This window comes from Punica granatum, unplaced genomic scaffold, assembly GCF_007655135.1.
Source record: "Punica granatum isolate Tunisia-2019 unplaced genomic scaffold, ASM765513v2 Contig00019, whole genome shotgun sequence".
In the NCBI taxonomy this organism is placed as follows: domain Eukaryota; kingdom Viridiplantae; phylum Streptophyta; class Magnoliopsida; order Myrtales; family Lythraceae; genus Punica; species Punica granatum.
Genome location: NW_022204038.1, coordinates 81,651 through 97,274, shown reverse-complemented (window position 1 = coordinate 97,274; position 15,624 = coordinate 81,651). Strand labels below are relative to the sequence as shown.

At 33.7% G+C, this 15,624-nt stretch overlaps 1 protein-coding gene across 1 annotated transcript; it reads left to right on the top strand.

Annotated features, from left to right (window-relative positions):
• The first annotated feature begins 1,707 nt into the window (after positions 1–1,707).
• On the top strand, positions 1,708–4,137 carry LOC116189788 (GDSL esterase/lipase 4-like). The gene is made up of 5 exons (XM_031519513.1): positions 1,708–2,040; positions 2,373–2,494; positions 2,826–3,068; positions 3,322–3,571; positions 3,694–4,137. Exons 1-5 carry the CDS (start codon positions 1,812–1,814, stop codon positions 3,927–3,929), a joined length of 1,080 nt encoding a protein of 359 aa, XP_031375373.1. The 5' UTR covers positions 1,708–1,811; the 3' UTR covers positions 3,930–4,137.
• The last annotated feature ends 11,487 nt before the right edge of the window (positions 4,138–15,624 follow it).

Here is a 15,624-nt window from a genome sequence, read left to right as displayed (position 1 = left end):
ATATATCTCTTTTAAAAATAAAATAAAAAAAAACAGAGAAGTAATTTAATGTAGGAATAAGAAAATAAAAGTGAAGAAATTACCATTTTAAAAATCACCGAGATTTTTCTTTTATTTTAACTTATTATCTAATATTCAGAAGTACAATCTCAGTTTTATTTAGTTTTAAGTGGGATCGGTCTAACTAAATGGTATAATTGCCCAAATAGTGGTTTTTAACCAACATATCCAAACGTTGGTGACTGACAAGAGACTTTAAGAGAGTATGTGCCGAATGTAAGATCATTGACTTTAAACAGTTCTTTCCTTAGTCAAATTTAATTATAAAATAATTAAAAAGTACTTTATCCCGTGGAAAATTATAAGTAAATAAATTCATAAATAAGGAGTTAACAAAGACGGATAGATCGACCGACTTCAGATCCAGCATTAATGGGGAGATTCTGGCGGTCCATGCGGCAACCTGACGTCACCGCCCGCGTCATGTCGGTTCACATTATAAAAACGTAGCCGCGTTTCCTCCGTCGGTTGATATTATAAAGTCGACCCTCCAAAATCATAGAATTCGTGCCTGACTCATTAAACTATGACGCCCTTCAAGATATATTCATCCAATTCAGACCATGCAATTATTTGTCTTATCAATATAACATTCTGTCATCTTTTTATGGGTCGCGATAATCGTATAAATTTAGTAATATCAAAAACATTCTCGATCTTTCTACCTTTTAGATGCTATCATGTCTCCTCTCTGGTGCATGTTATTAGACTACATTCAAGTGCCTATAGCGTTAGTATTGTTCCTGGTGTATCTATAAGGTTACGGTGGAGCAATCCAAATATGCCCGTGTTTGGTATTGCAATGCAACGAGTTGAATCGTGGGTAATAATGGACAGTTGAAGAGGGCCTTAGCTCTTATGATTGGAAATTACATGGGACATTTTCCTAATTAGTAAAGCGTAAGTATCTTTTCTAATAGGCTAAGGTAGATTGTTTAATTTTAATATATATTAAACTCCTTTAGCATTTTTAGGGTACGCTTAACATATTGAAGTCTCATATATCGTGCAATCGTCCAAATCTTCCTTCTCTCTCTCTCTCTCTCTCTCTCTCTCTCTGGATTGATGGAATTGCGACCAGGGGCACATTAATGCTTCCATTTATTACACAGGATCCTATCAAATTAGTCGATGTTTGTAAACTAGCCGGTATAACTCTATCAAGAGACGAACAATCAAAACTCCCCAAACATTTCACAAGGAAACAAAAAAAAACATTTCACAAGGAAACAAAAAAAAAACATGCAGAAACAAACTTACATATTCATGTACTTTTTGGTGCCAAATTTTGCATAAAGATCTAATGTGAACGATAAATTGAGAACTCGACCAATGAAGAAACTCCAAATGTAACTTGATCGTTACGGTTTAAATGTCTCGAATTAATTAGTATTGCCGACAAACGGCGTTATCAGTAGACGGATTTCACTAGCAAACTCGAAATCTGATCGAGGATTAACATCTCACCCAAGAAAAAATCTACAATTAATTCGAACATAAACTAACCAAGTTAACTAATCCTACTTCCTGACAGGTAGGCCCAGAACAAAGAATCTACTTTCCAACGGCCAGTCAACAATTTGAACACAACATTTTTCAATAAAGCCATCCCGCGGAGGGGAGTCTTAATGCTGGATCCTATAAGAAGCCTCATCACTCTCATTTTCCAGTAAGCGAGCTCAAAGTTCAATCACTAGAAACCAGCCAATTAATTAATTTTCCTGTGTAAAGCTTTTCCAGCATCTCCTCCAATGGGAAGATCGAGCTCGGTGGTTGGGACGATTCTAGCCTTATGGGCGGTCCTCGTCGTTCCAGGGGAATGCCACGCGCCGTTCTTTATCTTCGGGGACTCGCTCCTAGACGCCGGGAACAACCAATACCTTAACAACTCCCACAAGAGCACCCTTCCCTATGGCGAGACCTTCTTCAAGCGCCCGACTGGGAGAGTCTGCGACGGCCGAATAGTTCCCGACTTCTTAGGTAACAGCATTTCCTGCAAACCCGACCTTTGTGTCTTCGTGTCTGCTGCTGCGCTGTGTATCGAATCTGGAGCCCTTACGCTTCAATGGAGATCATTCTCTCGTTCTTGTTTTCCGGGAAGCATTCAAGCATGCCTGTGATAAAAATGCAATTGAAAACTTGAGAAACCACGGTTTGTAGATTTCCAGATAAGTATATGCAAACAGAGAATCTGGAAATCTTTCCGCATTACAACCAAACCGGTATAGATGTCGAGTGCCCGCTGCTCTGTGCCAGTTACAAATATCATGGCTTCAAATGGTATTAACAATCAAATTATGGTGTTTTCCCAGCGGAATTTGCGAATCTGCCGCTTATTAAACCATACTTGGAGCCTGGGTTCAGCAATTACACGGATGGAGCAAATTTCGCGTCTGCTGGAGCTGGGATACTTCCTGAAACAAGCCCCGGACTGGTAAACATCTTTGCTAATTTAATCGAATGTTTACTTGTAGAGTGAACCATTCACCCTCCCGGGTTCACATCCAACGCATGCCCTTTATATAGGCCGTATTGTTATGGGTTAAGGGGGCTGCAGGTCAATGAGATGAAATACCATTTGACCTTGCCGCCGTACAAGGCCCGTGATCATATCATGAAGGTTTCCGGTTATTATTGTTCCTGAAAGGGTGGAAGATTTGAGTCCCACAGAGAGTCCTACAGCCTAGCAGTGATTACGGCTCTATAGACCTAATGATATGTGTCGCATTCTCATTCTGATGTGATCTCGGTTAATTGATTAACAGTTACACCTGAAGCTGCAACTGAGCTACTTCGAGGAGATGCAGAAGAAGCTGAAGCAACAGGAGGGTGAACAGAAGGCCCAAGAGTTGTTGTCTAAGGCCGTCTATTTGCTCAGCATGGGAGGGAACGATTACATGCACGCCGCCATGCCTTCCTTCGGCAAGTCCACGCCTCCCCTGCTCACAGCCTCTTATAAGAAGCAGTACATGGTCGTAGTTCTGAGCAATCTCACTTCTGTGGTCAAGGTAAGAAAAAACTACGTGTTCCCGATCCTGCACCTGTATGCTGCAATTGCAACTGCTCTAGGACTCGAGACCCCAATCACGGATACCAATCTGGGCTCAGCACTAAATATTCTTTTTCCACAATTTAGCAATGGCATTGTAGGCAGCTCGGAACCGTGTGCATCAAGCCTGCCTAGATATCAGGGTCTTTTCCGTCATATCAAGTGCGGTATGCAAGCCTATTGTTTATATGTTCCAATTACTGGTTATGCAGAAAGTTTACGCAATGGGCGGGAGGAAATTCATTTTCCAGACGGTGGGCCCACTGGGTTGCATGCCATCGAACAGGATAGGCTCGGGATCTAAGGGCTGTGCTCACGATGTCACGGTTCTGGCCAAGACGCACAACATAGCACTGTCGAAGGTCCTCCAGAAGCTAGAGAAGACGTTGACCGGATTCAGATATGCTCTGTTTGATTACTACTCTGCTCTTGAAGAGATAACCACATATCCCTCAAGATTTGGTAATACTTCACATACATATCTTCATGTTATACAGATATCTGTACACGGACATTCTGTTCTTTGCCTGCAGTAACGTAAGCGATTGAATTATAACCCGTTTCGGTTTCTTCACATTGCAAAGGTTTCAAAGAAGGGCAGACAGCATGCTGTGGAAGCGGGGATTTCAACAGGGAGCTCACATGTGGGAAGAACGGCACCACTGCTTACAACCTCTGCAGCGATCCGAGTCAGTACGTGTGGTTCGACTCGGCTCACCCCACCGAGAGCGCCAACAAGCACCTCGCATCCCTCTTCTGGAGTGGACCCCTCAAAGTTGTGTGGCCTTACAATGCAAAGGCTTTGTTCCAAATGCCTTAACATTATTCCTATCAGGACAAATAATTCTCACTATATTACATAACCGGAAATCTTGGGATTTCGAGGATCAGCGGAAATTGGGAAGTTAAAGAATATATCAATTGTAACCTTTTCTGGTTGATTTTCCTTGTATTGTTGAGATCTCATTTGTATGTATTTATGTGGCACCATTAATGAAATACAAGATACCGATTAATGCTTGATTAAAGTGGTACAAACTTATTTTTAGATATTCTAATTCCAAATAAGATAAACCAATGCATAAAATAGAAAATTTTTCAATAAAGCCATCACATGGAGGCTTAAAGCTTGCTGGCTCCTATAAGAAGTCTCCCTCACCACCCCATTTTCCAGTAAGCAAGCTCAAAGTTCTTCCCCTCTGAAGCTTCTCCTCCAACTCCTTGTCCGATGGAAAGATCAAGCCTGGTGATCGGGACGTTTCTCTCCTTATGGATGGTCCTCGTTGTCCGAGGGCAATGTCACATGCCGTTCTTTATCTTCGGGGACTCGCTCCTGGATGCTGGGAACAACCAATACCGAAACGGCAGTGGCATCCCCAAGAGCACCTTCCTGCCCTATGGTGAGACCTTCTTCTAGCGCCCAACCGGAAGAGTCTCTGATGGCCGAATAGTTCCTGACTTCTTAGGTAACAACATTTTGTACAAACCCGGTGATTTTCTTGTTTTCATATCTGTTTTTTACAGTATGCATCAAAATCATTCTCTGTTTCTTGTTTTCCGGAAAACGTTCGAGTATGCGTAAGCTAAAAGTACAGTTGGACAATTGGAAAGTAAATGCTAGCAGAAATTCTGGAAATCTTCCAGAATTAGCACCAAACAGGGGTAGATGTTGGGTGCCCATTGGCCATTTCAAGTTACAAATGTTGTGAATAGGCACGGTATTTACAATTGGATATTGGTCTTTTTGCAGCGGAGTATGCGAATCTGCCATTGATCAAACCGTACCTGGAGCCCGGGTTCCGCAATTACACGAATGGAGCGAATTTCGCTTCTGCTGGAGCTGGATAAGATGCTATGGGTTAACGGTCACAGGTCGGTGGAATGAACTAACGGATTTGACATTGTGGCTCAATGAGGCTCGCACTAATATCGTGAAGGTTTCCAGTTAATAGACTGTAATCGTATCAAAAGTGCTACATTCTCGCTCTGATGTGATCTCAGTTAATTAATTAACAGATACACCTGAAGCTGCAACTGAGCTACTTTGAGGAAGTGCAGAAGAAGCTGAAGCAGCAGGAGTGCAACGAGAAGGCCCAAGATTTGCTATCTAAGGCCATCTACTTGTTCCGCATGGGAGGGAACGACTACATGAAAGTCGGCATGCCAAAGCCCGGCATCCCCGCACAGCCTCTGAAAAGAACCAGTACGTGGCCGTAGTGCTCGGCAATCTCACCTCCGTGGTCAAGCTAAGAGCAAAGAAGTATGCATTACCGATCCTGTACTTGCTATTGCAACTGCTCCAGGTTCAAGACAGAGATCCCAAATCCATTGCTCAGCCACTACTCATTCATTTTGTTCATTGTCATGTTCCTGAATGCTATATTGCTATTAACTCTTTAGATTGTCGTGCAATATGCCTGTCGAATAACTCTTTTCGGTTTCTTTCACATTGCAAAGGTTTCAAAGAAGGGCAGACAGCAAGCTGTGGAAGCGGGAAGTTCAACGGCAAGTTCATATGTGGGAACAGCACCACTGCGTACAACCTCTGCAGTGATCCGAGTCAGTACGTGTGGTTTGACGCAGCTCACCCGACCGAGAGCACTAACAGGCACCTTGCGTCCCTCTTCTGGAGTGGACCCCTCAAAGTTGTGTGGCCGGCCTTACAATGCAAAGGCATTGTTCCAAATGCCTTAGCATCATTCGGACTAGGGCTCACAATATCCTTAGGATTATAAGTTTTTTAGACGATCTTCCTACCATTTGAGTTTTTCCACAATTTTTATTTCAAAAAAAAAAAGAGATAATTCTTGTTCTCCTGGGAACTCTAAGCCAATAGAAGACAAGGAAGAAAAAAAAGAGTTTCAATGAGTAACACTTGCCCTCAATTTGGAATTAATCAATTCTCATCGACGGACTTCCGATGCTCCTTTATATTCTCTTCCATTGTCTCGTACTCCCTACGTCTCCCTGTTCCGGAAGAGACAATCTATATATATATCTATATATATACTTGACAACGAAACAATAAATAGGGTCATAAAGGTAAATATTGTAATATCATAGGGTTTAAAAGATAAATCTATATGTAATCATTTTTTATTAATTTGTAATTGTAAATCAATTTTCACTAATTACAATAATAAGTACTATAATTGATTAATTTGTGAATGTTAATCTATCTATATATTATGTAAATTTAACTACGGAATAATAAATAGGGATATAATAGTAAATGTCATATTAATACCTAGATTAATATATTATATAATAATTAAACAATAATACATATTATTGTAATTAATAATAGCAAATACCAAAATGAAGAAACTATTAATTCAAATCACTTAATTATGACAAATACTAATATTTATAATTATATAAATAAACTAGTCGAAAACCCGCGCGTCGCACGGTTATAAATTGAATAATTAACTTTTACGCATAAATATTAATAATCATAAATCAGATGAATTATGTTATTGTTATAGATATTAATAAATTAGAACAAATCATTCATATCAAATACATACCAATTACTCGAGCAAAGTAATTAACTACATCCAACAAAATATAAAATAAACAGGTAAAATAGAATAATCTCCAACAATTATAACAATAAATCAAACTATAATCTAAGAAAAAAAAGAGGAGGGGAAACATACATGGATATGAGTGAAGAGAAAGAAAAATTTACCGTATCGGATATTAATATGAATGAAATAAAAAATAAATCTTGAAATGTAACAAACCCTAATTTCATTAATTAACAATGTATAAGCCTCTTTCACGAAATAACAATCGGAACAAATCGATTTGAGATTTTCTTATGCTTGCATGCGTTAATGAACCCTAATTTCATTAGAAGCAAAATTTAATAAATAATCAATTCTATGAAAAATAATATATATTTAGTAAAAAAGTGCATGAGCGTACCTCTTCATCAAGGAAAATCACATCAAGGCTCATGATTTCATTAGCCCTTGTGTTCACTAGATTCACTCATTTCAATTCAATAAGTATCGATTGGATGGTACTAATGAAATCAAATGCTAATTACCATTTATCAGTGAATTAACTGATCAACTTGCATCCCTACAATCTTATCAGTGAATTAACCGATCAACTTGCATCCCTACAATCTTATCAATCTTACTCTAATTGTCCATATATCTTTTTCACATCCCAATTCTTTTATCATATAATAAATTATTTTAACGCCTCAAAATCTGTAATATTATGCACAGAAAAGAGATAAATGAATGAAAAGATAGTTATGTCACATGTGAACATGAATTTAGTCTGTCCTAGGTACAAACTCAATTTGGTTAATAGGAAGGAGAAGGCAGAGTTACCTTAATTCACTGACGTTGCATTCCAAATTCTTGAATTCAAATTTTTCGTGCGATATATAGATAAAGATCATAAGGTTGACTTATGTATATATTAAATATATATGTATATTTCGTCGATATATTTTCTAATTATATGACCACACAATATATATTTGAAAGAATTGACATACTATATATATATATATATTGGTTTGCACTTTCCGTTGATATATTTTGAACTTATATATATAAATTGTATATGTTATGTTGTTATATTTTGCTATTAAAAGAGGACATTCCATAAAATTTCTAATTTAGGAACGATGATGTGACAATGCAAGGGAGCTATGTTTTCTATTTTCTTATGACATGGCGTCATAAAAATTTGAGTCGGAGCTTTATTTTCATATATATAGATATAGATTAATTAACAACACATATAACTTTAATTAGTAATAGCATACATGAAAATGAAGAAAATATCCAAAGCAATACTAAGAAGAATTCAAATCACATATTGTCATTTTAATAAATATATTCATAAATTTAGAAAAATTAAAAATATTCATAATGATATAAATTTAAACTTATTAGAATAAATTCTTAAAATTGTAGTTGTTATTGTTATTTCAATAGTAAATAGATATTCATTATTTTAGAAAAATTAAGAATATCTGGAATTATATAAATTTAAAATTATTGAAGAAATCTTTTAAATTATAGCTAAACTTATAGTAGTTCTATTAAGTAATCTCTCATGGAAGTAATTGAGTCATCTAGCGAAAATTATTTAAATTCATGAAATTTGATATGTGAGATTTGAATATGAATAGCACAAGGAACAGTGAAGGTTTCCACATATGCATGCATGCATCTACACATATATTGACTTCCTCTTAATAAAAAAATATAAACTAATGCAGTGTATATATGCCTTACGGTCAATATATCTTTGTGAAAAGATACAATATATATGTGGAGAGAAGTAAATTACAAGCAATAAATTTATTACTTCAATTACAGTAATATTAAAAAAATAATTAATTTTCACCTCTATATGCTAATAAATTGATTATGAATGATAAGTCAACTAATTATTTGCATTAAATGGCCTCAGAATATTATTTTGCCATCAATGTCAATTCAATTTTAATTTTATAGCCAGTGCCATCAATTGATAAAAAATCATAAGTTTATTGACAAATAAGAGAAATGGTATTATATATTAATGCTATTAAATTTTGAATTATTGTAATTGCATAGATATCTCCACTAAGTTAGTTTTGGAGTTCATATGCACGTGGTGAGGTTGATTTGCCAATATCAATACAAACTCTTGACTAAGGTATTCCTATCTATGGGGCAAAACATTTACAAGGAATGTTAGTAATTTTTTCTAATTAATTTATGATTCTAATTTAACTTCTCTTTTTTAAGTATTGTTCAATTGACATATTTCCAAAGTGAATCATGTTATTGCTCCCAAAACTATGTTACTTTTATTAAATAATATTTATGCCTCAGAGAAAAATACGATTTGATTATGTATATTTTTAAAAATCTTTTTAAAATTTATTGTTTTCCTCACTTATCCACTAAAGATATTGATATGATAACTTATTTACAAAAAAAGATTGATGAATATTCAAAATTAATATTGATTTTGATTTATTATTTTATAGTCATAAATTTTATTCTTTTCCATAAATTTTTATTAATAAATTCGTGCATTGTACAGCTTCAAAAACCTAAGATATATATATAAACTTGAGAACGGAGGAATAAATAGGGGTAGAGTCGTAAATATCACTATAAAAGTTTCTTGTATAAGAATATATTGTAAATGCTATTTTGAGAAAATGATTTCATAATAGGCTTTTGACCCATAATTCACCAAAAAAAATATTTATAAAAATCTCTCTATATATATGAACTTGACAATGGAGCAATAAATAAATAAGAGTAGACTTGTAAATATCTTTATAAAAGTTTCATAAATAAGAATATATTATAAATGTAATTTTGAGAAAAAGATTTCATGTTAGGGTTTTGGCCCCATAATTCACTAAAAAAATTCATAAAAAATATAAAATATTAGTAAAGCATTAAATCGATTATAATAGAGTATTTTTCAAATATGAAAGTCAATACTTTATCAAGAAAATTAAAAAAAAAATTGCGATAAAAAATCAATTCTCTATCAGTAAAATTTTAAATGTCATTATAAAAAGCTTTTCGTATGAAAAATCAATATGTGTTTTAATAGTTAATTTATATGGATATAAACAAAGATTAATAAGCTTAGTTGCTTAACTTTATACTTACTTATGTTTTACTAAGTAGACAAGACAAATATTAGAAATTATGGCTACAAATACGTAACCTAGCGGGCGACCCCTAATATAAATCTTAGAAACTATATTTATAATATAAAAAGATATGATTAATACGTAACCATAATTTCTAATATTTATCACGTCTACTTAGTAAAACATAAAACCCCTAATATACCATTTTTTTTCTATCTATATTCATATGTATATCATATATACTAATTATTAATTTTTAGTTATACGAAACTCGACTAAAAATTTCCGTGCAACACACAAATAACAACTAATAAAAAGTGAAAATGAAGAAATCACCATTCCAAGATCCGCTGCTGGACGACAGGGGCAGTCATGAGGCGTGCTCCCATGGCAGGGCCCAGACTACAACATAAATGGATGGTACCAATGGCCCCATGCCAATTGCCACCAACATACGTACGTGCGGATCCAACGGGCCCAAGACTCCCAAATTTCGATGCCCCACAGAGACTTGTTCAAGGCAAAAATAGCCTCGTGCAACACGACTTATGGTGCCGTCTTAGTGTAACGAGGGCGAGCCGTGATGTTACCAATGACACAGTCGTGCAGACTTGGTATCAATAGGGTGTGGTCTGACTACGGTAGATATGCCGTTTACTATGTTAGGCTGGTTAATTAATAAGGGGGTGATTATCTAATCATCCAGGCTTGTGCCACCGTCAGTAGTCGTATGGCTGACTTACTAATTGGCAGTCAAGGATATGATCTCGACGGCAGTCTAGTGGCTGTATTAGTCAAGGATCTCGTCGGCAACCTAATGTATATTATAGGTGTGTTTTAATAAAATTTTCCTATTCACCAAAAAAAATGGTGTTAACACGGTTATTTGCAACTTTTTGCTATTTAAAAATTTTAAAGGCAAAATTACCTCTTCCGAATTCAATGGACTAATCTAATTTGCCAGCATCAATTGAAGGGCTTAGAAAATTATGGTTACTTCTGCGAAAAGATATCATACAATTCTACATCGATCAAATAAGATAAAACAACCAATGACTTTATAAGATGATCAAATCCACCATTTTATCAATTGAAACTTTTGCGCCAAATATATGAGCTCAAGCTTTTATAAAGTCAGTGAAACTTTAACTTCTTCCATGGCCAAATTATTAAAAAAAAAGTACTTTCTACAGTGGAAAATTAATAAATTATAACGAAAAGTAGTCAAATCTATATATAATACATAATAGAGGAAAAAAATAAGTTTAACCATATTATGTCATGTGTCATCTCAAAATCGATAAGGTGGTACCATATGTTAAGCCCCCAACTCTATATTTACGGAAATTTCAATAATCTTTTCTACCCACATTAATGCATTAGTAAGTAATGCAAAAGTAAATAAATGTATATATATGGATAATATATTTACAATAATTCAATTTACTAAAATTATTTTCATTTTCTAATTCTTGATTTAACAAGTAAAATTATATTTACTAGAATATCTAGGAACTTCTAAAGTTCCTGTGCCAAAATTAAATAAACTTCAAAAAAGAAAGATAATACAAATGAATTGATCAGGAGTTCGTACAATTTAGTAATAAATATGTCTTTTGGAATACGATTAATTAAAAGTATTTTCTTTTCCAATTTTCAATTCTACAAATGCTTTATATTCTTGAAACTGTAATAAAGTTTTTTTTGTTTAAAAAGGATATGGAAGTATTTTTCTAAAAATTTTCATAGGAGTAATTACTCGCATAGTAGAAAATATAAGGGGATTTTGAAATATTCAAAAACTATGACAAGTTCTGTATTAATATTAAATATATTTAGAAATTAAAAATAATGCTAAAAGAATTAATTTATATTTAAAAGTTCATAATATGAGTGGAACAAATTTGGTCTCTTTTTAATTAAATCTATATATAATATAGGGTTAATTGCGCCATATATCCTAATTTTGTTGGAATTATTAGTTCTAGCCCAAACTTGATTTTTTACTTGAAATATCTCAATGTTGAAGTGTTGATTTCACATCTATCCCGACGCTAATTTCTCGTCCAAAATTGACAGAATTGCACACATGACACGGTAATTTTGTAACACATGTAAGCAACGTTACAAAATTCACATGCCACATGTGCAATTCCGTCAATTTTGGACGGGAAGTTAACGTTGGGATAGATGTGAAACCAACATGCCAACGTTTGGATATCTCAGGTAAAAAATCAAGTTTGGGTTAGAATTAAGAATTCATTCAAACGTTAGCCTATATAGCGCAATTATCCTTATAATATATAATAGCGAAAGGAAAACATAAGTTTAACGACACTGTGTCATGTGTCATTCCAGGATTAACAAGGTCGTGCCATGTGTCAAGCTCTGAGCTCTCTATTTACCCAAATAATACTAGTCTTCCCTACCATTTTTAATGCTTTAATAATTAATGCACAATTAAATTAATTGAAGGGATAATATATTTATATCAATTCGATTTACTAAAATTATTTTCATTTTTTCGATTCTCGATTTAACAAGTAAAATTATGTTTACTAGAATGTTTATGAACTTTTAAAAAATTCTATACTAATATTAAATACGCTTACAAATATAAAAGAAATAATACAAGTGAATTAATCTAAACATTCGTACAATTAAGTAATAAATCTATCTTTGAAAATTTGATTAATTAAAATTATTTTCTTTTCTAATTTTCAATTCTATAAATGCTTAATTATATTATTTAAACTATAGTAGGGTTTTACAGATTAAAAAGGATAGGGACATATTGTTCTAAAATTTTTTTGCACAAGTATAACTGAAATTATAGGAGTTTTGGAATATTAAAATACTATTATTACTTCTATGTTAATATTAAATATACTTAGAAATTAAAAATGATATTAAAAGAAATTATTTATTTAAAGTTCATTAAATGAATGGAATAAATTTAGTCTCTCTTTCTATTAAGTTCTATGAATAACTTATTATTGTATAAAGGATATAAATGCAAATATCTTCTACAATTTCGATATTGAAAATTAAGATTTTTTAAGTGAATAATATAGTTTTTTATGTAAATAAAGTATTTGATATAGCAAAACTAATACGATGAACTTAACATTCTTTGTTCATCATTATTTTGACGATTATCAAAAAGTTAATTCTACAATTATGAACTAATCAATATTTTTAAAGACACTATATAAAAAATTATAAAAATTCATGCCACAAATAACACTTCCGCGTAATCGCGAATGAAATGACTAATTTACCTCAAGTTAAAACATTTAAGTTCTGTGAGTAATTTATTATTATATAAAATGATATAAATACAAATATTCTCTACATTTTTATATAGAAAATTATGATTTTTTTAGAAACTAAAAGGTATTTATTAATTACTTTAACTTTGGTTAAAATAATTTTATTCATGTAATTTTATTACTCTTATTTATAAAATATTTAAATGAGTGCTTATAGTTTTTTCTATGTAAATAAAACGTTGAATAAAGCAAATCAAATACGATAAGTATAACATTTTTTATTCATCCTTATTTTGATAATTATCAAAAAAATTAATTCTATAACTATAAATTAATCAATATTTTTGCAGTCTTGTTTAATAAAATATATAAATTTGTTGCGAAAGATACTTCTGCGCAATGCGGGTAACTGGCAGTAAACAAATAAAAGCCGGAAAAGACGGATGTGCCGACTCCCGACTTCAATCCAGCATTAAAGGGACTCCCCACGCAGCGATATGACGTCATCCCCTGCATCATGTCGGCCATATCATAAAAAGAAGTCGCCGCGTTTCCTTTTAAGTACGGACGCACGTGGGTTTTGGGTCCGCAGATTGGGGTATATTACAGACTACTAGATCTCAAAATTGCAAAGACAGCCCTGAACTATTGTCCATTAGAAAATAAACCCCAATACTGATAACATCTGTGCAGAACATCTGGAAATTATGATTCACGCCTGAATTATTCAACCGAGACGGCCTCAGAGATTCATCCCACCCAGATTATGTCATAATTTTCCAATCAATGTAGTGTCATGCTTCCATGGGACGTGGCAACCTTCCAAACTAAGAGAGCAAGATTCGGATATTCTAGATAATGACAGTGAAACTTCTCACTTTTTCATGCCCTCAAGCAACCATATTATATTAACGCACCAGTGATGCTAGGAAAGGAGGGACCTGAAATTTAGACTGTGGAGGCTGGTCTCTGATGAAGGCAATTTTTTTTCGAATTAGAAGGGCGATACAAAAAAATACAGTAACTCACCAAAAGAACAATATGTAAATTGTCGTAGAGTTTTAAATTTCTAAGATTGGGTGAGCAACCAGTACATGCGTGTGGGTTTGTTTTTGTTTTTTTTTTTTATTGAAACGCAATGTTCAGACTCTCATGTTCAAGCGCGAATATATCAAATGAACTGAATAATCAGCGCAGGTACTGGTTCCGTCAGATTAGCACCATCAAAGGCCTAATATAGTTTACAAAATCCGATGTCCCCCAAGTCCAAGCCAAATGGCACACAACTAGCAAATGTTTTTAACAAATGCACTAGAGGAGATTTGAACTTAGAACCTTGAAATTATCAAATCTCTTATGAATAAACTTGTTAACATAACTACCTTTAGTGGTATGTTGAAGGGGGAATTAGTTTGTAAAGTACGAGGATTTATTCCACTTGACTCCCCCGTTACCTAAACACAAACAGATAATTTTTTGGAATTATAAACTCTTAAGGCAATTACCACCAACACGGTGGTCTAGTAGTTAAGTATCAAACACTCCACTTGAACATCACGAGTTCGAACCTCACTGAAGACGTAGAGCTTGTCACTATGTGGGTGTATTATGGGATGGCAGTTGCCGACCCATAATGCTTGATCTAGTGGGTCTTGGACTTAATTTACTAGTGTGTTGGTGGAGTTGCGGTGACCAAATTGGGCTAAAGTCTCAGTGAGCTCCAACAAAAGAAATATTCAGTGACGGTTAGGTTCCCTTAATTGGAACAGCCACAGCGGGCTAATAACCATACCTAGCCTTTATTTAGTGGAAAAAAAACTCTCAAGGAAATTCTATTGTGTTCTTGGGTTACCGGAGTCATGTGTCTTCAGCGTCGTTGGATTGCCCCTTTTCACTAAACCTATAAAAAGATGAATTTCCTAGCGCAGATGATTTTTCGATCATTGGGATGATTGTTCTGGATTATAATTGAATAGTAATTATAAACATATGATTTTCCTGTCGTTGGGATGATTTTTCTGAATTATGAATATATGATTTTTCCAGTGTGAATTTTCTTCATTCACAAAACCGAATAAGAAATCTCGATTAAGAAAATAAATGACGAACCATTTGAACCAATCCATATTAGCAAGACAATGGTGAATTTTATTTACTTATTCATGTAGAGGTCCAATCTGCAAAAATATATTTAATATGAGAGTAAACTTGAGTTTCATCCAATAAAACTCCATATGTATTAGGATTTCAATTTTTGATTATAAGGGAAATTCATAGGTTTAGTACAATAAAATTAAAATCCTAATGGATTATAAAGGAGTATGAGTAATTTCACAATAACTATCGAACATAAAATATCTTTGATTACAAGGTGAAATTGTCTACCACTACGCTACTTTATATATATATATATATATATATATGTATGTATACTCGCATCTTTACCATATAAATATCTTGAATTAATTAACAAGGAGAGATTATTGTATCGTAACATAGACTTCCCAAATAATTAAAAAGGAGAAAATTAAACATGAGATGTGCTACTGCAGAGGAGCCATCCTACTTCAGTAAAGTCAATCTGAACACAACCTCTTTCAGTA